The following is a 27,046-nucleotide window of genomic DNA, read 5'->3' as shown; positions in this document are numbered from 1 at the left end:
TGAAGCTGACTTTCCTATTTAGAAATCAGTTTTATGTGCAATTTGTTGTATTGCTCAATGTACAGGTACAATATAAATAGGGAAGCTCTTGTACAATATCAGAGAAAAGTGAGGCACTGTACAGCTAAGAAATACAGAAGAAAAAAGTCTGGCTTTCCTCAGTTTGATTTTTCAATCATTCTCCCTCATCAATGGAAATATTTTCATGAATAAGTCATCCCCATTCTGTAATACCACTCTTTCACTTTTTGAAGTTGACATAGCTCAATAAGAGCTCCTGCTAAAAGGGCATCAGTCACACAGCAGGGCAATGTCAAGTGAGGTGCAGCTGGCCAGCAAAGAGAAGATGACTTATCAGATAAAGTCTTGGCTCACCTACATGATTGTGTATTGAATTTACAGCCCATGCTGGTAGATTGACTTATTGCTTGGTATCTGAACTCTTTCCCATCCATAAACCTCTGAAAAAATCTTGGTTTGGTTTTTTTTTTTTTTCATTTTTTATCCCACTTATAAGAATCATTATTAGGTTGAAGAGGGCATAAATTAGTTTTCAATTTTGCACTAGAGGCAGAAAAATTAATAAATAATATGATTTTATCGTTTATGCAGTAGTATTTTTTCTGAGGAGCCCTGTCCCATGTTTTGAGGTTTTTTGCTCCAAATTAGCCAGCATCTGTCTTGAATGGAAGGTAATTGGGAGTTATTAGTTAGAGATTTACTTGAAAAGTATTCTGAATATGGATTTTACAGATGGTATGATTTCAGTTAGTTGCAGATTCTACTTAATGTTAAGATTTTAGAGAAATTATAACCCTTGTTCCACTGAAGGCTTTTTCAAGGTGCCTTCTCAGTTGGATTACACAAAGGATTCTAGGGCATGCTCATTAAGAAGTGATCAGAGTTTTCTGGAACAGCTTGACAAATGCTTTTATAATTCAACTGTTTCCTCTGTTATGAAGATGATTATCCTCTGAACAATAGGGAAATTACATGATTATCCAAAAGTGCAAGCTGGAAACCAACAGGTTTTCTATGGTAATAAATCCTGGACATAAAACACCTCCACTGTTGTTAAAATTCAGTGATAAAGTGGTATCTGTGTCATACAGCTCTGATTAGGGCAAGGGGCATTTCTGGTGGGAGAAAGAAGATAAGTTTTTTAAAAATGGAAGTGTCATATGATGACAAATGCACCTTCCAGAAAGAATGATTGAGCCATTGCCATCTAAATCCCCTAATGTATCCTCGAAGGATCTCTCCTTCAATAGTTGTTTAGTGTCCTGCTGTTCTCTCTCATTGTTCAGCAGATGACAAATACTCCCTCTAAGTCCTTGCTGCTCCTTTTGATGTGCTCCTCTTGATTCAGTGTTGGTATTTATGTCATACATTGCTGTTCCAGGAGCCCAATCCCCAGAGCTGAGGCCTGAATGGCAACATCGTAATATAGAATTGTGTATGAGAGGGTGTGTATTGGTTTTAAAATTTTAGTAATTATACTTTATAGATGCAGTCAAAAGAGCATAAATCTGCAGTGACTCTACAATAGCAATTCCTAAACTTTTCCATATTATAATGTTCTTTCTCTGTGGTAGAGCAGTGGAGATGAGGGGTTCATTTCTTGATTGTTCTATCACTTTGCATCAGTGGCTTAATCTTCCTTGTCTGTCTTGCTTTTCTCTGTTCCAGATGTGTATGGCTTATTAAAAAAAGATGTTTTTTGAAAGAGATACTTCTTAAAACACTTTTTTAGCATAAAAATGTCCTAGAATATTTGTTGCACGCAGAGCTTGGATAATTGGTTTAGCAGACTGGCATATTACCCTTGTTTGAATGTCTCTCAAAAAAAAAAAGGAATTACCAATAAACATGCCAGAAGTCAAGCTGATTTTATAGATAAAGACTAATAAACATTTGGATAGATCTTCATCAGTATGCACTGGTCATCTGCCTTATGATTTACAAGTTTTTTTGAGAGTAACTTCATGCAAACAAGTCAACACAACATTCTTGACTTCCATTATTAAAAGGGACAGCATTTTGACATAGTGAAGTGTTTATTTTCATAGACTTATATTTTAAAAATACTTTTGTTCTTGGAAAATGAAAACCACACCAAGCCTCTATGCAGTAAATGTTCTAGGAGCAAGCTTTTAAATTATACATCTATTTACTGTTTGGTTTTCATACATTTTCAAAAGCTGCCTTTATATGACATACTGTACTCCATTCTCCTTGAGGGTCAAAGTACTGCAGTGAAATCTGCCCATGCAATGGTCTTTTAAGGACTAGAGTTTATATTTTGAATCAAAAAAACAGATTTCCTAGAATCCAAATGCTTATTTATACTACTAGAATAATTTTAATAGTGCTCAAGTTTCAAGTCTCTATAATGAGTAAACAACCAAAATGATTCATCTGAATAAGATTCATTAATAAAAATATAGATAACCCAGTGCATTTCCTGCTTCCAGATAGATTTTCTAAGATTAAAAGAATTTTGAGGTTTTTAGAATATTCAATGTACTCAAGAGTTCAAATATGAGAGCCTTTTTGAAAGGGTTAAATTTAAATTTTGTATGAAATATTCTACTTGCAATAACTGAAAGGAATTAGAAGCTTTATACAGGTAATATTTTAAAATTTAATTAAATAGTTTGGAGTTATGCAATGTTTTTTTTCAATTAACAAAAGTAATTCTGTAAGCTTAAATCGTCTTCTCTTTCCCTGAGAAAGGCTTCAACTTCTAATAGCAAAATCTTAGCAGCATTTTATTTTACATTGTTCTGGGAAATCTTGCATCCCATTCCTGCCTTCTCTGCAGGTCCGGTTTGTCCTGCCTATCCCTTCTCCTGCCGCTGTGAGGAATTTATTCTGGGCCTGTTCTCTCCAGAATGCATTCGCTTACACACATGATCATTTACAGACAAGAACCCTAAATTTGATTGCCTGCTTCAGCAATACAGCATCTGTCATTTAAACCATCTCTTTATCCCTTTTTATGAATATTTTAATGCCAAGAATATAAGCACACTTCTGTGCTATTTCCATGGAAACCTGAAGAGGGACTTGAAATGAATGCAGTGGAAAACAGAAGTTGGAGGAGAAGGCATCTCAGGTTCTCTCTGTGCTTAGGACAGATTCAGGGGTCACTGGACCAAAATTATTTTCTGCTATAATTGGGTACAAAATTAATTACAGTATTTCTGACCTAATATTTAAACACTAAGTTGAAAATAGGAAAGCAGTACACAACCCAAGAGCTTTTTCCCTTTTAATGGATTGAATAGAAAATCAGTCTACACTTCCTTAAGGAATACGAGAAATGGACAAGTGATAAGCAGCCTTGCAAATAAATTAAATCCCTTCCAGCCTGCAAAAGCTGGTAACTTGGTTAGTTTTCCTCCTTGTTTCCTCTGTTATAAGTAATTCTCAGAATGTCCCTTTCTTGATTCAATCCTAGATCCATTAATTAAGACTCCCCCAACCAGAAAGGAGTTATTTTACAGAGACAACACTAGAAGTTGATTTGTTGCAAAAGACATCAGGCAGGCTGCCAAGGCTACTGCATTGTTACTCACATGGAGTAAACATTTAAGAAAAATGTTAGTGTTAAAAAAAAAGTTAGTAAACGTTAAAAAAAAAGTAGTTCTGTAATATCAGAAATAATCAAATGTTCAAATAGCTTCTCTTTTTTCCTTCCCTGTTGCTCTGTTCTGTTATCCAACTTGTCATTACTCCACCAGCACTTCCTGTGATTCCCCTTGTGATCCCACAAGAACCAGTTCAAGTGACATGGTAATGTTTTTGAAATAAGCCAATAATGCTGTTTCTATTGTCTCCTGAGAGCAGGAGAGTCCCACGAGACACCTCCTTGTGTAACTCAGTCTCAGCACATCTGACACCCCTCTTGATCTCAGCTATCAATTTCAGCTGGAATTATTTGATGGCAAGATAAAATAAATAATGTGATGTGTTAGATGTATGGAATCCAACAGTTTAAGGAAAAACAATCTGGTCTCACTGAAATTCACACACACAATCAACAATAAAATTTGGTGATGGATGTACAAAAGGCACAGCCCTATCTTCTAGCACTGCAAATTCTAGGATTAAAGTGCCACAAGAGTGGTACTTTCCCCAGTGTAGGAGAGAAGGAATTTTATAATAATAAAAGAGGATCCATTTAGAAGTAGCCACAGCCAAGATTCTTTCTCAGATTCTTTCTCTGATACCTAGAGAGACCCTTAAATACACCAAAATGACTCTTACTCTACTAAACATGAGGAAGCTGGGGACAGAAGACAATAAATCTGCCTTTCTGCAAATGGTCAAATGTATGGTGATTTTAAAAAAATTACTCATTTGCAGGGAAAAAATATTTTCAACCATTATTATAAAAGAAAAACAATTAGGAATTTCATTATTTTAACAAGATATTTATATTTTAGATGGCACAGCAAGGGTATCAGAAGTTTTTTTTCCTAATTCCTTTGCAAGTTTGAATTATTTTAAACTGTGCAAATTTCTGTGCTAATATGAATGTTACAAACCATTATTATGGAGATCTGCTCAGCCTCTAATGGTACAAAATTATATAAGCACTGTTTCTCATCTGGAATGTACAAGTCAGAGGAAGAAACAGCACTGGAAGAGTGAGGAGGTTGGGAGTAAGTTTGAATTGTGAAGCATTGTGGGTTGAGGATGAGGTGGAGAGGAGTTTAAGTGCTCTGGTGCAATCAAATAATCAAGAGTTAGTAAATGGGAGAATGTTGTTGTAACCTTATTTTGACTGTCTTGTTTGTGTATATTTTGATTCCAACTTTATATTGATGACGGGTTTTTTCCACAGATTTTATGCCTCTTTCAATGGATGCAATGATTTTTCTATGATTAATGGGGGCTCATGTGATAAATAAGACTGTCAACTGCAGGAGCACTGCCATCATCTCTAGCAGAGGGAAGAAAATGTGAAATGAATGGAACACAGGCTAACAGGAAAGCAGAAAGTTAATGTGGCTTAAGCAGTGGAACACTATTGGAAAACTGTACTAGAACCTGGCATAGGTCCACGTTCCTTTTTAGTTCCAAATGTGTTTATTAAATGACAATTTTATTAGGTAATCCCACACTCTTCCTAACTTTTCTCAAAGGAACCTAATTTGAGATGCTGTGATTTGATTTGTAGTAGTTCTGATTATTCAGAGCTACACCAGATATCATTGATATCTTGAAAAACCTACTAATCTTGTTAAATACATTAATATATGTGCTGAAAACTTATGTTCTAGAAAATTAGATTGGGTGTCTAGAATTACTGGGTTCCTTCTAACTATAATTTATCATTGTATAGATTGTTTCTTCCCTATAATTTCTCATTGTATAGATTGTTTCATTCCCTATTTATAAGTTCCTTTCAACAGCACCTCTTGATCTGACAACATGCTGTGGAAACAAATGTAGTCAATGAAATATTCAGATACAATAATTATAAGCTTGAGAAGAAACCAGTAATTCTGGTTTTTGAGCAGTTCATAAACAGCAAGTCTGTAGTAAAGCATGAATCCGTAAATTGAGTTGTGACTCTAAAGACAAATGTTGACTATCACAGGACATTGTCCATCTTGCAAGTTGAATGAGACAGAGCTCAGTGAAGAGAAAATGTGTTCCTGTAACCTGGGACCACAACATCAAGGTGTTTGGGGTTTTCTTAAATACAGTCCCGATTGAACAAAATTAGTTCTACTTCTTTGTAGCCCAACAGATTAGAATTTCCATCTCAAATATGAGAGAAGCATTTGTTCAGCATACCTCATCATTTCTTTCCTTCTCCAATTGCTCTGAAATAACTTCGTAGAAATTATCTCTTGAAACTGATTTGTTCTGAATCCCAGCAATGTTGCTTAAAACCAGAAGAATTTATTGAAAGTGAAGACAAGATTCTCCATGATGCCAAACATGCTGGTTTTGCACTTTTAGTACTTTTCTCAGTTAATGCAAAAAAGGCCAAGATCAGACCCAGATTCAGACCCTCTGCTTGTGGCTGCTTTGCAGTTTCCCTTCAGCTTTCTTCCTCTTGCCTTTTCATTCTTGACTCTTGCACTGACCTTTGTGCTCCTCAGCCTTTGTTCCTTCCAGGTTAGTAGGAGGCAACCTCAGAACCCCCACAATGGGAAGAACTTTTTTAGAATTACAGGCAAGGGTGCTAAAAATATCCACTTGCTCCTGCTACCTTAATCTTGCAACATGGACAGGCTACAAAGGGAACGCAGCTGTTGTTCCCACAAGAGCTCTTGCTGTGCTAAACTCTGTAAACTCTACCCAAAATATCTTCAAAGGTGCAATAAAACAAGAAGCCAGTCTCCTGCAAGAATTTCAGGGTAAGTTGCATCCCTCTCCACATCTCCCACAGTCTGAGAAGTGGTCTCAGGATTTGTGAGACTTTTTTCTGTGCAGTGAATTTCTCAGTATAAAGCGCCATTTACCTTTTTTTGGTGTATAATAGGCTGCTTTTATTGCTCAGATACTACTGAAGAATGAAACAACTGGCCAACTTATTCTGGTGAAAACTGGTTCAGCATCAATGTGAACCAGTCTCTCTCTCTCTTTCTTTCTTTCTTTCTTTGTCTATCTGTCTTTCTGACATTTAAACACTCCAGATTGGACAATGCAAATTTCTAGAGGTCAGTACTTTCAGTGCCAAGAGCTTTTGCCTATCTTTCAATGAGAAACACTCACTACTTCAAATGATGGTGAAGTGTGTGAAACAAACTTTTTCTAAGCTGGGCAAGACTAATGGGAAAGGCAAAATTGCCTGGGAACTGAAGCGATTTCACATGGGTTACATAAAGGAGAAATTTTCACCAACAGGGAAATAAACAACTGATTTCTCCCCAAGGATGAGCTGTTCTGACAGCCAAAACACACAGACAAGCTGTACTAGGTCACAGCCAGTACCTGCAGCAGTCTGTGTCTGACTGTGGGCAACAATGGACATTTAGGAAAATTATGGGAACAGATCAAGCATACACTGATATTTCCTGCAATTTACCCTCCCAGGTAACTGAACAGCAGATTGCATCAGCATCAACATCAACATTTGTTTAAGTGCCCTTTTAATTTAATTGCTTCTTGAACCTAATTATACTTTTTTTGACTTTTACTATTATCATTATGATTCTCTAACATCTCATGACAGAGTTTTACATTTAATTATGCACTGTATGGAAGGAATACTTGTCTGCTGTCAGATAAATTAATTTGATGTTTCTTACTTCTTGCATGGTAAGAAATGGTGAAAAACTAATCTGCTATTCAACATTTCCATACCATTCATGGTTTTATGAGCTATGACGTGTTCTCCCTCAGATATTTCTTTTTGAAAAGAACTAGTTTATTTAAATTCATATCATAGTCATTCCATGCTTATGATAATTCTTGCTGGTTTTCCCTGTTTTCTCATCCTAATGTTACAAATGACTCCTCATCTTACATCATTCATAAAGATCCAGAGAGTCTTGTTTGAAAGCTGGGCTTGAGTGTGTTGAAATGAAATCCTACTTACTTAATAAACACTCTTTTCTTTATATCATATGGGTATTTTCTCCAGAGAAAGGGCATTCACAGGCACGAGATTTTGCAATCTGTCCCCATGTCATTTTAAAAAGGAATATTAATTTCCTCTTATGTAGCAATATATTGTTTTACTTCAATTAAGACAATTGTCAGAAAGCAATATTCACCTATTAATACCCTTCCCCACCCTGCAATGTATTAGAAAAATGCCAATTTCAAAGAAGGTGTAATGAAAAGCATTCTTTCTTTACACAGACAGTATCAGCAAAAGCTTGGATTATGAATAAACTATACAAAAGTAGGTTAGTCAGTAGCCTGAAAGAGTAAATAAACATTTCTCTTTTCACTTGTGTATTCCTGTGTAGTTCTCTTGCAGATTTCTGCACTATTTCAATAGCTTAAGGGCTATTCCAAGGACCAGAGAGCATCAAAGAACAGAAAAGAGTAAACCCTGGATATTCCAGAAAGGCCACAACTCCGTTCATTAACTATTTCCTTTTCATCCTGCCTCAACAACATAATAGTGACTCTTTCCATCAAAGGACAGCCCTTGTGCTTGAATTCAGCTCTTTGGGAGGCAGAGTTTGAGACCTGCTGAGAACTGTGTGTGTGAAACTGACTTCTTATTTATGCATTCAACTATAAATATGCTTTTACATTGCATGGAATTACAGAAATGTAGGCTGGATGTGATCCCTAAAGGTCTGGACTACTGCCAACAGTAAATCAGGCCAGCTATGGCTTTATCAGTTATTTGAGTGAAAATCCTCTATGGATGTAGATTTCACAAAACTCAGCAAATTGTTGCAGATCTGTGCTAGTCTTCTAGAGAAAATCAAACATCTAATCTGAACATCCTAAACTTTAATTCATGTTCATTGCTGCTTATTCTTTCCTCTAATACTGCTGGAAAGAGTTCTGTGTCATCATTACTTCAAGTAATTGTAGGCTGTCACCCTTTGGCCTCTTCTTTGGCAGCCCAAGCAAGCCCAGCTCCCTCAGCCTCTCCTTGAAGGTCACTGCAATGTTCTGTCTTTTGGGTAGATGCAGACTGGAAATTAGGAAGAAATTAACTATGAAGGTGGTGAGGCCCTGGGACAGGTTGCCTGGAGAAGCTGTGGATGCCCCATTCCTGGTGTGTCCCAAGGCCAGGCTGGATGGGGCTCTGAGCAACCTGGTCTAGCAGAGTGAGGCCCTGCCATGGCAGCAGCTGGAACTAGGTGATCTTAAAGGTCCCTTTCAACCCAAACCATGCTGTGATTCTATGAATGTCTAGACACAGAAGGCTGACAGTAAGCTTAAGGGTCTCAAACAAGGATAGCTAAAGTCCTGGACCACTTTATGTGTAAAACTATGTAATATTTCAGCTGTGAGGAATATATGCTTGAAATGCTCCTTTTGTCCTTGAGTTAAGCAAGCAATCTAAAGACCTGGAAGAAAACAAAACCAAAAAAAACCTACCCTGCTTGAAAACACTGAGTAAGTGTTGAAAGCAAATGATTATTACCAGGAATAGAAAAGCTGGACTCTATTACCATATAAAAAGCTCAATCTAAGGATAAAACATCCAGGTATTTACAACTGAAATATGAATTTTAATGACACTTTGAATATCTTTTCAAGAACTGTGACATTTTAAATGAATATGCTTTTATCAAGAAAATGTTTTCAAGCTAGATTTTTGCTAACCTCCAGAAATATGCAGCTTGCCTGGGATACTGTACAATGCTTAAAAAACTCCACCCCCCAAAGCAAACATGGGTATTGTAGGCTGCAAATTTACTTCTTAGAATAACATGAAGATCCTAATTTGTACTCAGGAAATCTTAATTTGCTGCCACTGTGAAAGACCCTGGAGATTTATTTTTATATTCCCTTTATGGGATGTTTGCCCTCTTAGTACTGCTTGTGCCCCAAAATGATCCAAAGAGGAGCAGAGCACATGCACTCATAACACAGCAGCCAGAGGCTTCTGTAGCATGAAACTTTGCTGACTTTGGGGCAGTAAAAGCAGAGTGTTAACAGTTGTTTGCTGAGCAACTGAAACACACCAAACCCTCCCTTAAGGATAAAAACCAAGCTACCTGCCCATTTTGTGATTCTCTTGGGTACTTTTACTGCAAGCCTGGCAGCACTGCCCTGGCTAGACACTGGCTGGGAAATGTGTAGGTTTTATTATGCTGGCCCATTGGGACATTAAGTTTCTTTTGTCAGCTGCAGCAGCATTACTTTTGCCAATCTATCCCTATTACTGCTTCTCAGAAATGTTGACTTGGTGGCTGTTCTGTCAGGCACAGGACCGATATTGACTGCCCCATATTTCTATTTTCTTGAACATACCTTTTTCTAGAACTTTCCTCTGGACTTGCAATTCTCTTATGGCTAGTGATAAATATAACACCTATCACATGCCCATTTTGTGACTTCTAAATATAATTTTCCTGTACTTCAGCTTACTTAAAAGATACGTGAAGCCAGTCACAAGCAACAAATCAGTCTATGAGCCCATTTCTATTTTGCCCTTTTTTTTTCGCTTGTGGCACAGCCTTTAATACTCTGGCCAGACATACAGGAGTAGTCTTTATCTGGATCTTCTAGCCTTTCTACGGAATGATGAATGTCCCACCCTTTCTGGCCCTTGAACTCAGTAAACTTTTCCACTGTTCTTCTAAGAGTTTTCTATGTATCCTTTCTTTAAATTCCCTTTAATTTATAGGTCCTAGCAGAAGCACCTGTTGTCCTGCTCCTTTTCTTGGAAATCCCCCGGCTCAAAATCTAATCCTCCAGTCAGGAAATTTAATCAAACTTCTTTCTCAGCTCAGCTTCCTTTACTACAACCATAGCTTGGTGTCAGACTGTACTTAGTAGGATTAACAATTCTGCATTGTTCCTGATCTAGGAATACAAAATAGTTTTGATAGATAGTATTAAAGATTGCTTTACCCCAGTCTGTCACTGGCACAAGTATTACTCGCATGTAAGAACTACATACCAATGTTTACCTGAGCATGCACTCCTAAGACATGACTTGCTGCAGGCCTGAAAAGTGTCAGGGATTAATTTTCGAAGACAAATGTTCAGGACTCCCTTAAAGTAATATTCCCAATTAAATCTGCTTTGTCTGGTTTAGTCCACAGTAAGCCTTTGTAACACTGCAGGATTTTCTCAGTCACAGAGAACATACATGGTAAAATATTAATGATGTTGTTCATTGTCATCCCATACAATAGCCAAGCCTAAAGGTCCTCTTGTAATTCTCGTTCACACTGCCAGATTCAGTTATCATCTACACAGTTCTATGTAAAGATAATAGCAATATTCAACAGGAAACCATCATGGGAGATAGTATGCTGCACTACCACTTTATAAGGTTTATTTTCCCTTGCTTCTCTGAAAAAGAGGTATCAAATACTGACTACTGCCTCCTTTTCCAGTTTTACATTTGCATGTAAAAAATGTAAGTATGAACAATTACAGTACATTACTTTTAAAATAAAGAATAATTAATTTTGTAGCTTACAAATTTTGTTTACTAATATATAGTTTCCTCCTGATTTGAGAATGAATATGATTTTTAAAAAACTCAAAACAAACTTGTTTCATGCTTAATAATTTTTTTGCCTTCACAATATAAATAGATATCTCCCTATCAAAATCACACAAAATTTCTTCAGGGCTCCACTTCATAATACATATGTTTCTCAGCCTTCTCTAAGCTCATTTCATAGTAGAGATTCAATATTCCTACAATATAAAACCTTTTACCATCCCTTTCAATTTCCCTTCATTGTGGTGGCATAAACTAACATGCTATGTTAGGTTTTCACCTTTCTACACTTCACAGTCCTCCTATATGCAGGACACTGAAAGGCATTTTGGTAGGAAGGACATAAATAGATGGTGTGTGTGCGTGCATGTATCTGTATGATAGGTGCACAGCTATCATATACAGCTGCTTTTAATTATCCCGACCTCCTTCTTGTTTTGTTTACAACGTGACTGAGCAGGATTTCCTGCAGTGGTTTTAGACCAATGTAATAAATTGTTTGGGTGATGGGATAATGAGTTTGTCTGCTGGCAGAATAAGTTAAGCTGCTAAGTGACTTAGGAAGATTTCTTAGTGAATTCACACAGTGGGACTTACTCTTCTATGTCACCTCTTCTAATTTTGACAGTTTAGAATGCCAACATTTTCCAGGAAAACTTTGGGCTCCCAGGATTGGGAAGAAAAAGTTTAGAAACCAAACCAATTTTGTCTAGTCAAATCCCTATTGCTTATCCCATCCCTTCTGGGAGATGACAAGGCTAGGAACAGATATATACAACCCAGGTAAAGAGTTTTATCCCAGTTTAATTCTACCTCAGTGGGGTTCATAATTTCTTTGAGAGGTGTTGGATTAAGTCGATTTACTTCTCTCCAACAGATAGTTTCTTCTTTTGGATTTTTAGATGAAAGAATTTTTTTAAAACTCATTAAATTGTCATAATTGTTTCCCATTTTGTCCAGCAGCCACCTGAGCATATACATTTGTGCAGAAGCCTTCTTCCTTTGAACAAAAGAAGAGTCATACAATAGTTTTGTATGCCTCTCTTACCCAGCACTCAGTCAGGACTGCCTGACTGCTACACGGGAAGGACATTTCAACTAGCACTCATTGTAGTCTTTTTTACAAGAAAAGAGTGCCTCTTTGTATTTACCCAAGATATCACTTGCTTTCTGTATTTTTGTTTGTGCAATTCTTCTGTTTTCCCTCTGCCTTTACTCAAGCATAGTTTGAATTCCTTAACTACTTTGACTATGAATGTCCTGGGCAATGGTATTTCTTCATTTGTTTTGTAGACTGTCCTTATTTCAGAATGGATTCCTTTTTTTTGTTTTTTTGTTTTTTTTTTTTTTTTTTTTTTTTTTTTGTGTTTTTTGTTTTGGTTTTTTTTGTTTGTTTTGTTCTATTTACTAAACTTAAAGAAAAACATCCAACTGATTCAATTACCTTTTTATCCCACTACCCCTTCCTCAAATACTTTAGCTTCATCTGCTTTCTTCAGAAGATTTTAAATCATGGATCTCTAAAGAAGATATTTGAAATAGAGAGTTTCATGCCATTTTGTGAAATAGCTCATAGCTACCAGCATATGCTAAATGTCAGCCACTATTGTAAGGAAATCCTTTACAGGAAAATGGCAACAGCTTCCACTGGTTATTCCAAGATTTACTGACATTTAAAGATTTTCTAACTTTTCTAGAAAGTAAATATTACTATTCCTGTGCACATTTTATTCATTATTGTTTATGGCTTACACCAGAAAAATTTAACTTGGTTTAGTTAGGGTTTTCAAATCCTCAAGTGCCTACCAGTTTTAAAATAATGATGATGAAAGAGATACAATGACTGAAAGATGAAGTTCTTAAGCTTTTAATACAAATGACATTTAATTCCCCTATTTGTGATAGTTTCTCTCTTCACAATTTTTCATTTTTAATTTCAAAGCTCTCCCAGCTGTGACTAGAAAGATTTAACGTGAAAGCTGAAAGGAGATACTACATTACAATTTGGCTCCATTTACAAACTCTGTTCTTTTAATTACTTGCTATCTTTATAACTGGGTCTTCCCTTTTGAAAATGCTTACTTGTTCAGAACTCTTTCCTGCTAAGCACACCTCTACTGTTCCAGAGGATGACCAGGGATATTTGTGCCTCTGCAAACTGGAAGCGTAGAAGCAGCCATCTGTTCCTTAGCATGTTCTTTCCCTTAAGCAACCAATTCTTGTTCTTATGGTCAGAGAAGAATTTGCAATTAGCCCCCAACAAGGCCATCTGGGTAAGGCATTGGCATTATCTTGCTTATACCCCAGCTTGTGTATAACTGTAAAATTACAGCAGCACATTTTTTTCTGACCACCTGGCTATGTACTCTCTTCAGGATTCCAGAACTGGAGAACTGGAAAAGACACTGCAGAGAAGAATTCCTATCATTATTTTACTATGTTTTATTACACCTTTGGGAGTCACACAACAATTTATTCTATTTTTATTATAATAAGTCATAACCCTCTCAAGTTCACTTTCCCTATGATATGTAAAGTAGTTTTACAATATTGTCAAAAGCAGAAATGAGCCTGTTATGCTGGGAGTAGATGAGTGGATATACCATGTATGTTTAGCGTCAGCCTTGACCTTAGAACTGTGGATATATCACTTAAGGTATGGCAAGAAATCATGTGGGATGAGAAGATGGAACAGTACTGGGGAGAAGGACTCAGGGATGCTGGTGGGTGAGTGCTGGCCCTGCCCTGTGTGTGCTGGGACACGGAAACCTCCCTGTGCTGGGCTGAGCCCCCAGCGTGGGCAGCAGGGGAGGGGGGGATTCTGCCCCTCTGCCCCTCTGAGCTGAGAACCCACCTGCAGAGCTGCATGTAGCCCTGGGGTCCCAGCACAGGAAGAACATAGTGAGTCCAGAGCTGGAGTGAGTCCAGAGGAGGGCCACCAAGTTGAATAGTGGGATGGAGCACCTCTCCTATAAGGAAAGGCTGAGAAAAATTGGACTGTTCAGCCTGAACAAGACAAGAGTTAGGGGTGACCTCAGTGTGGCCTTCCAGTACATGAAAGGAACCTACAAGAAAGATGGAGACTGAATACAAGGGCCTGCAGTGACAGGACAAGGGGGAATGGCCTCAAACTGGAGGACAGTAGATTCAGATTAGGCATTAATAGGAAACTCTTCCCTGTGAGAGTGGGGAGGCACTGGTACAGGTGTCCCAGAGAGTCTTTGGATGCCCCATCCCTGGAAGTGTTCAAAGCCAGGCTGGGAAAGAGTGGAAGGTGTCCATGGCCATGGCAGGAGATTTGGAACTAGATGGTATTTAAGCTCCCTTCCAGCCTGAACCACTGTATGACTGTAAGATTTCAAGACTTGAGTTTTCCTTTCTGATAAATTTCCTCATTGTTCATTGATACATTTTCCTTCTTTGGCTATTAAAATCCTGATCTGGATTTGGGGGGTTCATTTCCCAAGGTATATCACACATTTATACCATGCAACCACAGCCTGGCATAGTATCACGTGCATCTTTGCTGGAAATGATTCTTGGTTGGCTTACTTGCTTTTTAACTAAAAGAAATGGTATTCAGTTTAGTTAAGGATATTATGATTTTCAGATGTTGAGCCAATATTAAAATATTACACTGAAGAAGAAATTTCTTAGGTGTCAAGATCAACAATTTGCTAATATTTTTTTATATTCTACAAGAGATCACCAAGCTTACAATAATTTAAAACTGTCTTCTTGTACGTGTTCATAACATCTCCCAATTTTTGGAAGGGTTTTAACTCTCTGCTTTTGTCCTTGGATTACAGATTCCAATGGAGGATTTGGTAGTAGAGAGGCAGTGTTATGATTCACTACAAAATACAGTAATGAACACAAACCTCTTAAAATGCAATATCCTGTTGGTAAGATTGTTCTGAGAGTTGGCCAAAAACCTGTATTAGCTCTAAAAGATTTTTTTTTCAGACTATTAGTAGTGAAAGCATTTTGACTGAGATAAAAATTTTCTTGCTTGGTTATTTATCAGCTACAAAACCAGGAAAGGAAATCTGGAGTATTCGAAAACAGATCTATGATGTTTCAGGGGATTATCTGTTATGTCAGTATTTGCACTGGGAAAAGAAATGCACAAACATATTTTTAAAGCTATGTTTTTACACCTATAAATCGGTTTATATATAAACTAGGCTGGAGTGTCAGATGACCCCACCTTACATGGAAGAAGTAAACAAACAGCCCCCGAATCAGAACTGTCTGACTGAGCTTGTGTTTCAGTGTGCCTCGAGAGGCTGGTGAGTCAGCTTTGCCCCTGGCTGCCGAGGCAGTGCCAGCCTTGCCGGTGCTCCCGGGCCTTTGGGAATGACCAGCAACTGCCACCAGCCCTGGCTTTCACTGTAAACACACAGCTACATCAGAGCCTTCTTGGAACTCAGAGAACACAGGATGCGATTCTGACCAATTCACCTCTTAGCAAATGAAAAGGAGTAATAACACAAAGTGAGGAAAGTATAAGAGGTAATTTGAAAAGCTTATGTTAACCAGTCCTCCTATTTCAGCAACTATGCATTTTAAAGGGACATTTTTTTCTGTACACAGCTTTAGTGTAACAATAATGATCAAAACTGTTGCAGATTTCCCCTGAAATAATAACAATGCAATGTATTTCATTTCCAAATAAAACAACATAAAAAGTAAATTTTAAATAAATTATATTTTCATATTAATTTTTTGTGTAATAAACAGGACATTATTATTCTCTCTTCCTCTCACCAGGTGACTCTGCTGAAGTCAAGGGAAGTGCACTAGACCAACTGACACAAATTTCAGGAGAATTAGGCCCAAAATACTTTATTTCTATTAAAAGCCAAAGTCATCATCTTTTCTCCACTGTTTGTTCCTTCCAAACTGGAGAACTGGCCAGAATACTTCACAGTTAAATAGCAACAAAAATGCCCAGACTCTGATTATTTTCATCCCCTCTGAACACAAGCCAGACAAATGGAACACATACATATTTGCAAATAGTCTTGTAAACCAAATATACCCTTGGCTTTTGATATCCCAAATCCCTGCTGTTCACTTACCCTGGATCACTCCCATGACTCATGATGTATGCATAACATTTTCTGAAACCTAAACTGGCTGGAAAAATATTGACCTTGCCAAAAAAAGCCTGATTAAGACATTTTCTGTATCTACTTTTGACAATACCTGAGTGATATTTCTTTTAATAATCTATAATATTTTCTATTCAAACCATTACATTTATTTACACCTACTCGTAGTTGTAAACCAAGCAATAAACACAGCTTCTCAAGCACGTGGTACCATGGACAGCTCCAGCTGCATCACTTTAAGTGTCACAGTGGCAACAATAGCCCAGGAACATTCAAGACAGCCGCTGATTTTTAACAGAGCTCTCTTCTTTCAGTCTATAGCAGCATTGGATTTTAATTTCCAAACATAATTGAGGGGGTCATGCTCAATTGTTCTTAAATGGAGTTCACCTGCTCAGGGCAGCAGACAGAGCTGTGAGCTTTCCACAGTTCTGCTGAAGCACTATTGCTGACACTGTTGTTTCCTCTCCCACAGAGTCGAATGGCAGAAAGTTTGCGTCTGTTTGATTCCATCTGCAACAACAACTGGTTTATCAACACTTCCCTCATCCTTTTTTTGAATAAGAAAGATCTGCTGGCAGAAAAAATCCGACGCATCCCCTTAACAGTCTGCTTTCCTGAATACAAAGGCCAAAACACTTACGAGGAGGCAGCAGTCTACATCCAGCGCCAGTTTGAGGACTTGAATCGCAACAAGGAGACCAAGGAGATCTACTCACACTTCACCTGTGCCACTGACACCAGTAACATACAATTTGTGTTTGATGCAGTGACAGATGTCATCATTCAGAACAATCTCAAATACATTGGCCTCTGCTAAGAATCTTTGGGTTTAATCTGTTTTTCTGGAGTGATAAAAAAGGGGCTAACTGCTTCCACTTCAATGGAAAAAAATTGGGCAATGCTTAATAGCCCATGGAGAGAAAAGGGGAAAATCTGATATATGAACACAGTTCCTCTTATGCCCCTTAACCTACTACGTAATTTTCCCCAAATATATGTTCTGGAGAGTGAGAACCTCCTCTCCAAGAAAACCAAACATCCCCAGTGAAAAAAAACCTCAACCAAAAACTCGAAAACCCCAAACAAAAACAAAAAAAGAGATTGAGGCCAAACTCTGTGGAGATATTTCACCACAGTCACTGCACTTTTATTCCATTTGTTTCATTCCATTTCCTACAGTGGGAGTGTTATCATGTTCTGTGTATGAAATGACTCTTCATCCAGTTGTCCTAAAATCTTATTGACATAAAAATATAAATCTGGTGAGTGACAGATGAACTTGTTTGCAGGGTGGGGAGCAGAATGCTTGTGTTGGGGATAAAAGCTAGTTCCAACCAGAAGCTACTGAATGAGAGAGTTTAAGCAAAATACTACTTAAATCTGTAGAGAGTGGGCATGCACCCACAATACTGGTATCCACAGTCAAGAGTATGTACACATCCATCATGTATGCACATGCACATGACTCTCAGCATATACTATGTACACACCTCTGCTTTACTTTACTGTTTCTTATGGACACCTTGCCTATTAAAGGAATTGTTGGTGCGCAACTGTTTTGTGAGTTCCTAACTGACTAGCAGCTCCTTCTGCTCTTTCTGGCTTCAAATATGCAGCAAAACTACATGAAATGAATCTTTGAATAGGCCAAATTAAGGTCGGTGTTTCTTCTACTGTTAAGGAGTTTTATACATCAAAACAGTCTTCTTTTACATCTTTTTTTGCCAAATCTTGTGGTGTTTCATGAAAAACCAAATTATATTTAAGAAGTAGGTTAGTGTTCCTTTTTTAACACAGATTTAAAAAATAAATCACAAAGCAATTTTTTAAATTATTGTTGTAGTGTCTGGATTGCTGAATGTGAAAGTTGCCAACGGACAATTCTGTTCCACTGCTCCAAATACCTTCTGGGTATTGTAATATTATAACAGATTTCCCAAGAAGCAGGAGCCATGGAGATTGTGTAGTGTATAACCTCAAAAGTCTTTTTTTGTTGGTTTTTTAAATTATTTTTAAAATGTGATGTGTTATTAGAAGGTTAAAGATGAGCGATATGAACAACAACTAAATGTCTTGTTATTTCAATTTAATAATTTAAATTATTTACAGTTTAGTGAAGTTAAGGAAACTGAAGAGATGCAATCCTCCGCTCCAGGTTTCATCTCGTAAAGAAACACTACTGGATGGAGTAACCTCCCTGCAAAAGTTTGAATGCATAAGAAGCTCTGTGGGACTACACTGGAAAATCTCATATGGATTATATAGACCTAAGTCTTTGGTCAGTTGGTTCTTTCCCTTGCCATACAAAAGACTTCTTAAAGACATCAGTGTAAAGTTGGTGTGTAAATAAATGTTTGATAACTGTAAAGCACATACGTACACAGAGACACAGACACACATGCACACTGGAAAATCACCTTCTACTTTTGTTCCCCTTATGTACTATGATTAGTGCAAGAAATCTCAGCCAAGGGCTCTAAGAAAATTAAAACAAAATGGTTAATAACATCAACATTTAAATTGTCCACTTCAAAAATAAATAATTCAAATGATACTGAACGTGCCTATAGTGTGTTCATTAAGTAGTGTTACAACAGTTACTTGATTGGATAATGCTTGTGAAGTTTTCTTCAATCTAATTTTGAACAAGATATTTTATCCCTGTACTGAAGACATGGGGTCCCTTTAAGCATTCCCTGCCAACTGTTACACCTGAAGAGTAGAGGCAAAAGAGCAAATGAGGCTGTGCCTTCAAGGTATAAAGGGACACAGAGATCTGTCTGCCATGGCACACAGAGAGTTCTCACGTCTCACTTGTAGTGAGGAGCTGCTGCCTGCTTGAGATATTTGTACTCAGGCTGCTTGGCTTTGCAAGTTTACTAAAATCTCTATACAGTAATTGCTAGTACATGCTCCTCTAAACTTTGTTTACTATTAAATTGCTATCATTTACCAGGGAAATTATGCAGTATTTCTAGTCCAATTTGCTTTTTTACATGCAATATCCAATTATTAGCCAGCTGAATGGTGGAAAAGGTGGGAAGTGAGTCAGGGCTCCCTTTCCCAATGAATGGCCTGTTGGATGTTGTGTCTCCTTCACCTCTTTCTTTCATTGGACTGTGGCCTATTCACATTAGTGAAAGAAGAGACAAGAAAACGCCAGCATTCATTACAGCATAGCTTCGAGGTAAGAAAGGTGGATAAAACCAAAAGTGGAGTCAATTATCAGGGGGGTAGCAGACACTTTATATTAAAAACCAAATCTTTATTCAACTAAGAAGGTCTTTCTAGCATAAGTATTAGAGATGATGAAGTGGAGAACCTAGGACATTTTAACAAAGGCCCAAGGGGATTTCTAAAGGAAAGCAGCCAGTTCCATTCCTCATTGAGTGAAAGCTATCTTGGAAAGGAGAAATGAAAGTGAAGCACCACCTGTGCTCCTACTTGACTTAAAATCAGAGGCATGGGGATAAACAAATAAATAAATAATTATGTTTTAATAATCAAGTCACATAATCATGTTTTCTGAATAGCTATTTCTTGCTATTAACTCTCTAATAATTTAATTCCTATGATGTTTTTGATTTTAGTATTCTGAGTAATTCATGGTTACTCTGTTTTCTCTCTGAAGAATTCAAGATGTTAAAATAAATTATGTTTCATACAGAGTTTTCTTTATAAAAAAAATCTGTATAAGAAAACTGAGGCATAGCAAAGTTAGAACTAAAAAATCTGTTGGCTGAAGACAGGTGCTGAAATTAAATCCCTTGACTCTTAGTCATCCACCTGGATAAATCATGCAATAAATTTGCATCTATTTTCTCAGTTCTCAGGTTTATCAGTGATGCAGTGCACTGCCACCTGAAAGAGCTTCATTAATACAGCTGGGATTTCACTTCACCTGGGCAACAATGACATTCACAGAAGAGATGTCCCATCTGCTGCAGTAAGAATGCCATCTGTCCTTTCAGCATTTGCACTCCATACAGCAAAACAAGTTTTGAAGGGAAAAAGGTATCCTTAGAGTCCTTATCCACACATTCAATTAGTTATGATTTTTCAAGAATGAAAAAGTGGAGACCCTAAGAGTCAGTAGGGTAGGAGAAATGTTATCTCTTAGGCTCTTCCCAGACAGAGGTTCTGGTAAGCTTAAAAATCCATTGCCCCATCCATTCCACCTCAATTTTCACCTAAAAGAATGAAGTACCCATAAATGACAGGATAGGTAAAGGTAAGAATTATTAAACCTTTCCAGTGTTAAAGACACCATAATGAAAGATATTTTTTTCCTAGAACTATTTTTGCAGTTGCTATTTCTGAGGTCATTTATCATTGCATAACACCCTTTCACTAACATTATCAAGTATTATATATGTCAGCTAATTGTTTTTATAAAGAGAGGAAGTTTTGATATTAATTTCTTTAATGTTCCTAATTTTCTCCTCCTGCTGGCCCTTCTCCCTCTTCTATCCTCTACTGAACATATATATCTATCTATTTTTGTCTTTCTTCTGCCCATTACTTTTTTTTCCCTAAGTTGTTGCTCCTTCTGGAAATGTTACTCCTCAGTGTTCTCCCAGTCTTTGTGCATTCTCCTACCTTTTGGGTTTTAACTATTCCACAGTTCCTGGAAGATACTGTTACACATCCTTAAATTTAGGAATCAAAAATACTCTGTAAGTGGATTTGCTCAAAATAACCACATTTTCCTAAATTACTCCTTTTTGGAGAAAGACCAGGTGGCCTGGCATAGAGCTAGCTGGAGTCACTGACCACTTCCCAGGTAAACAGCTACCCTTCATGCCAAGGGCATGTACAGCTTCTGTTCCTTTTTGTCTAGCACAGAGCACGTTGCTTTATTGGCCCTGCAAATTACCTCAGCTCTAGAGAACAGCACAAATCGAGCTGTGGAGTGCTGCAGTAGTTGCTGACCTCCTCCAGCTGATCCAAGGTACATCTGTTACCCTAGGACAACATCCTAGCTCATTTTCTGGATGTGAGGTGTACAAGTGAACGCAAAGAGAAAGACAGTTTCTTGGCCAGCTGAAAAAGGCTGAATTACCAAGCAGAGACTATTTCTGTATCTGTAATATGGCAAATGAATTACATCAGGCCTCGTGACTCTTACTACTTATTGGAAAATATCTGTGGTTATCCTTGATACTTCCCCAAATTGTCTCATAGCAGAAAGTTCTGCACCTTTTCGTTTTCCTTTTAAATTGCCCTCTCTATGTGAGTCCATTCTACACTGACACAATTCTGCTCCAGGATTTATTTTCCAGCCCTTAAATACAGGCATGTATATGTTTATAGATACATTATATTTTTATCTAAATAAACAGAATACATGACTCAAAAAACCCACCTTTTCCAAGAGTAATTACTCAGAGCTGCTTTTACAGACTTTTCCATACTGATGTTCACAAAGTTGTTTAGCCCAACATATTAATATCCTTCATATGAATGGAATTATTGGAGACTTTGAAAAGGATTGCTTGCATGTTAAAATACAGCTTTAGGTTTTTTAGAATTCATGTATAGTTAGCAAGGCTCTAAGTGTTCATTTAATTGTTTTTAAGCATCAGTAGTGAAACAGAATTTCTCACACAATATACTTTGCTATGAATTTAAACAGTATGGCTTTTTAACTGATCATTTCTACTGAAATTTTATTTTTAAAACTGTAATTTTTATCAACTGGAAGAGAAGTTTAAGACTAATGCTCAGATTTAAACACTTATGAAACTAATGCACTGTGATCAACAGCTGCTCCATACCTTGAACAGAAGGGAAAAAGTGAAATTTTGATGCAGGGTTTTGAATACCAATTCAAGCATGTAGTGCATTGTATCTTGAGCAGGTAGCCTTAACTTGCATAAAACCTAAGAAAGTTAACTAAGGAAAACTAAGATAAGCAAAAATAAACAAGATACTGTTTTAAAATATGAGTTTCAAGGGAAATGGAATAAATTAAATCTGGAGCATAGGTGAATTTACCTGATTTCCTCTCTGCGTTGTCTACTTGAACACTTAACTGCTTAAAACCTCCTACCTTCAGGTAATTTTGCCAGCATGTCGAAAATCTGATGGGTGTTCTTCCGACAGATATCTACTGGATCATCCAGGAGCCCAGTGAGGGCAGAAATGACTCCACTTCGTATTAGCCCTTCCCTAAAAACAACAATGGAGGATTTAACACAACATAATAAAACTTGTATATGTTTGAGACATTTAATCTTCACTGCTCTTCTTTATGCTGCATCTGTCTGACAAAACTTAGGAACTGTTCTTATTTCTCACTGAACCATCACCTCCCACAGGGTTCAGTAAACTTTGGAATTGCACCTACCTGCCAATGCTGTGCAAAGCCATTATAGAAAGAACTTCTGTTGTTTTCCGCCGGACAGTTTGGTCTTGATGCACCAGCAAAGTCTTCAGGCTATCCAAGAATCCTATGAGACATCAGAATTCATTTTAACATTTCTTACTTCCGGCATTAATTTGAAATAGCAATATGCATCCTTTATCTCACAATTTGAAGGGCCTCAGAATTTTCAGCTTGTCCTGCCAGTGAAATTCTCATTGCTATATCTCAAGTAAGGAAGAAACTTTCAAATTTCAAGGCCTACTGCCAAAAATGTCACGCTACAAACAAGCTCCTGACTCCTTATCAAGCTAAATCCTAATCCTGCAGATATAAAGTGACATAACTCTAAAAATAAGACAGTAGAGCTACTGATGTCTTTAGAAAAGCATGGTTTTGCAGGATTGACAGTCACTTGTCTTTTTTGAACAGAAATAAATGTGGTGAACCATTAATGATTGTGTATGCACATATGGCACTCACCAGAGCCAAAAAACCTAACAACCCCAAACTAACAACAATCTCACATTGCCTTGGCAATCAACTGTTCATCAAACACTAACTTAATAAATTTTGAACATGACTAGTCTCTTTTATGAGAGGAAAAAAATGTAAAGGAAGTAAACAGAGAAAAAAGCAGTAGCAAACAAGGATTTTTTTTCTGTGTTACATAATGAGCTATGTAGATATACCACAGACTGCTAAAAATTGCAAAAATAAGCTTGTGGTTAGGGGCTTTTTGCCCCCCCAGAAATCAAAACTCAGGATTCTTCCAGGCTTTCAAAATAAGTATTGGCCAGATGTAGTTCTGATGAGTAAGATAAATTTGGTTATATTCCTTTCTTTTCTAATTTCTCATTAAGTTCCAGGCAAGTGGGTGATGATGGTGAAGGGGTTCTAACTTTGAACTAATTAGGTGGGGGTTTTTTTATTAGCCTATGTTAGGAATTAGCTAAAATTGGAATAAAGTCTGGGGACATGGTTTAGTGGTGATCATGGCAGGGCAGAGTTAACAGTTGAACTGGATTATCTCAGAGGTCTTTCCAACCTCAACAATTCTATGATTGCATGGAAAGAAAGATTCTGCACTACTTTTGTATTTAGGGGTTGATAAAACTTACAGTGAGCCAGTGATGAATCCTAAAGTGATAATTCTTATAATAACTGTCATGTAAATGGTATTATAATATTCTTTACCTTTCTATGGTAAAACAAACAGGAAATTTTTCCTGGGCATCTTGCATCATCAAACATATTGTAAGGAAAAAGTAATGGAAGAAAGTGAAGTGGGGTTGTCCCCTCAGCCTGCCCCACTGTGTCGGAGCTAGTGAGAACAGACCACTTACCTAATGCTATTGCCTGGTAGACTTTTTCTGGATCGTGGACCAGATCGCAGAGAGCCATCAGCGCTCGCTGCTGCGTCAGCAGCTCGGGAGACTGCAACTCCTCGTTCAGTTTAGGAAGGGCCCTCCTCCCAAAGGCCACGGCAGCTTTGGTGGGGTCTATTTCAGGGGGGAGGTAGGCCGAGATACGAGGTTGTGCCATCCCAAATCTTCCTGAGAGTCTCTTCCTGAGAAAGATACTCCCTATCCCTAAAACCAGTTCCAAATGGCTGTACTTGGTGACTGGGCAGATAATGTACCATAAAGACACCTACTGACTTTAAACAGTGCTCTGTGTCCCCAGGGAGCTCTTTTAGCAAACATACACTGTCAGGAAGCTGTGAAAGAGGCTGGAATCGTGCATCATCAGCACTAACGTGTGTCCATCTGCTGAATTGTCTTAATCTGGTTTAATTCTCACTGAACACTGTAAAGAAAAGAGAGAGAGAAAGCTTAAAATTTCAAGGAAGGATGTTAAAATTGATAAAGGGAATGTTTTTTAAAGGGTTCAAGGGAAGCAGCCCAATGCCCAAAATCGAAGCAGACTCAAAATAATAAAATTAAAGCAAAGGAAAATAAAATACCTCTTTTTTCCCAAAGGGAAAAAAAAACCCCACCCCAAAAAACCCAGCCCAAAACGCATTTTAAAGGGATCTGGTTAAAACCAGCCCTCAGAATTCGGCAATGTTTGATAGAATATGTGAGGGCTGCCTCCCCCTCCACCCCCCCCCCCCCCCGCCCTTCCCTCAGTACGGAAAGCGCCTCAGCTGATTGAATACTTCGACCTCCAATATAGAAAACTTTAAAAATAATTTTAAAAACCCCTAAAAAACTAAAAAAAAAAAACCCAACAAAAAAAAACCCCAAAAAACCAACCAACCAACCAAACAAAAAACCTAAAAAAAAACCCAAACAAAAAAAAAAAAAACAACCCCACACACAAACAAAAAAACAAAACAAAATCAAAACAAAACAAAAGTTAAAACAGCCTCTAAACAACTCCACTTCTCCCTTGAGGGCAAACAGAACAGGCTAAATAACCGAAGGCTCCGGGCCCCATTACCGAGCCCCGGCTCCCGCCCCTCAGCGCGCGCGTGCCCGGGTTGCCACAGCGCCCGCTCTTTGCGTACGCGCCTCTTCGCGAATAGCGACTAACGCCGCCGAGCCCCGGGTCCGGCTGCGTCACCAGCGTGAGCACCGCGTTTGGCTGCGCTCGCGCTGAGGGAGTTACGTCAGTGGCGTAGTTGGCGGCGGGGCGCGGGGCGGGCGGGGGCTGAGGCGCGGCCCCTGAGGGGACCCGTGAGGTGTCGGAGTGGCGGCCGTTCTGCCTCGGTTCTCTGCTGAGTGTGGTTCTCTGCTCATTGTCCCCTGTTTTCAAAGTAATTTTACTTGAACAAAATCGAGGAAAATTCAGAGCGAACAAAATGGTGGTCTAGTTAAGGGCAGAAATACAACAGGCGAGTGCCTTGGGGTACAAGGACTGAAGGGAGCGCAGTAGTTTTTGACTAGATTTTCTTTCCTAATCTTCTCCAGAATGTCACTATGAGCAGCTAGAATGTGTAGTAAGGGTTTCCATTATTACTTAGTTTCACATAACTGTTCAGAGGAAGGTACACGGGAAGAATGGATCACTGCAATGTTGTGCCACAATTTAAGGGTGTTCTGGATTGTCAGATGTTATCTGGCATCAGGAAAAAACTCTGAACAGCTTGTGCTATAAAATGATAGTGCAGATAGTGAAGTCGTTGAGATGTTTTTCATTATGTCTGAGTAACAATTGTAATAATCAAAGTTCTTAAAAAGGATTTTACAAATCCAAAGTAATTCTGATGAGCCGGATTAAAATGCATCACAGGAATAGGTTCTGATTTGTTGATCTTCAAAATCCATAAAAGAAAAATTGCTACTTTAAAAAGGAAAGGATTCATTTTTCTGCAACATTTTAGATCTGATTATTTACTTTACAGGTGATTTACCTGAATTAGATTAGACTTCTACTATGTACTTGTAAAAGGTCGCCTGATTTCCATAGGAAGAACATGAACTTTTCTCAGTGTAGAAAGAGCAGAACCAAATCAGAGACTTGTCCCTCAGTGTTACCTCTGCTTTTGGTGCGAGTTGTTCTGTCTTGTCCTTCACTGCAGCTTGGAATACTGATTTTGTTAGTGGTCATGACATTAACTTATTTTATGTATGCCTTCCTCATATCCTTTGTCTATCCACAGAAGCTGCTGGCACTACTGTTCTTGCAATGTTGAGATAAGGAGGGTTGTGATGCCATGGAGACACTGTTCCCAGCCCTCCCTGGTGACTGAATCCCCTTTCAGCTCTTTAAGAAGAGATGCTTTAATGCATCATTCTCAGTATGTTTAGCAGCTTTTTATTTCTTAAATTCTTTTCCTGTAATGGTGTGTCTTATTTGTTGATATGGTAAATTGGGATATGCTTGTGTGTGTGTGAGATATAGACTAAATACATCAAATATAAGGGAAGATGGCCTCTCAGTTTTGAAATATATCTGTGTGGTTGCCTTGGTCCCTCCTGTACTTTGCATTCACTGAGATGGTTGAACTGTGGTTTTTGTAGCTTAGTTTGTGAAAGAGCTCTAGGAGAGGTGCACTGAGTCAATCTGTGTACACATGACAGGTGTTTACCATGCTTAGGAGGTGTTGAACTACAACTAGAACATGCAGAAAGAAAGTTAGTGTTTGAAACTCTTACCAACTCATGGAGTTCTTGTTTTCAGAACTATACTAATAGTTCTGACATTAATTAAGACATTAATATTGCCATAAAATCATTCAAGCTGGCCAGAAGGGCAGGAGCACACCGTAGCATGGGTCTGGACCTCTTGAGGTTTATATGGTCACAAGTAGCATAAGTAGAATTCTCCATATGGTAAAAGATAAATACGTAATGTCACCTTCTGTGGTGAATAACCCATCAGCTACAAGTCTGGTTCTTTGTGGGGAAGTGGCTGTCTTGGTACAGATCATATTCGTACCTGAAGTGATTTAAAAGCAATTTCTCATGGAGGAGAATAGAACATTAATTCTAA

General features: G+C 38.0%; 2 protein-coding genes across 2 annotated transcripts in view; one reads left to right on the top strand and one right to left on the bottom strand.

The window, feature by feature from the left end:
• Window positions 1-18,801, top strand: part of GNAZ (G protein subunit alpha z) — a 50,322-nt gene extending 31,521 nt beyond the window's left edge. Inside the window, exon 3 of the mRNA XM_038152602.1 lies at window positions 16,715-18,801. Coding sequence (XP_038008530.1) covers window positions 16,715-17,059 — 345 coding nt within the window. The 3' untranslated portion in view covers window positions 17,060-18,801. The remainder of the gene's footprint in view (window positions 1-16,714) is intronic.
• Window positions 1-24,453, bottom strand: part of RSPH14 (radial spoke head 14 homolog) — a 71,688-nt gene extending 47,235 nt beyond the window's left edge. Inside the window, exons 1-3 of the mRNA XM_038152603.1 lie at window positions 23,953-24,453; window positions 22,592-22,694; window positions 22,295-22,413 (exon numbers count right to left, since the gene is read on the bottom strand). Coding sequence (XP_038008531.1) covers window positions 22,295-22,413; window positions 22,592-22,694; window positions 23,953-24,151 — 421 coding nt within the window. The 5' untranslated portion in view covers window positions 24,152-24,453. The remainder of the gene's footprint in view (window positions 1-22,294; window positions 22,414-22,591; window positions 22,695-23,952) is intronic.
• Between the last annotated feature and the right edge of the window lie 2,593 nt (window positions 24,454-27,046).

This window comes from Motacilla alba, chromosome 15 (assembly GCF_015832195.1).
Source record: "Motacilla alba alba isolate MOTALB_02 chromosome 15, Motacilla_alba_V1.0_pri, whole genome shotgun sequence".
In the NCBI taxonomy this organism is placed as follows: Eukaryota; Metazoa; Chordata; class Aves; order Passeriformes; family Motacillidae; genus Motacilla; species Motacilla alba.
The sequence above is the reverse complement of the archived record's forward strand: the minus strand, read 5'-3'. Positions and strand labels throughout refer to the sequence as shown.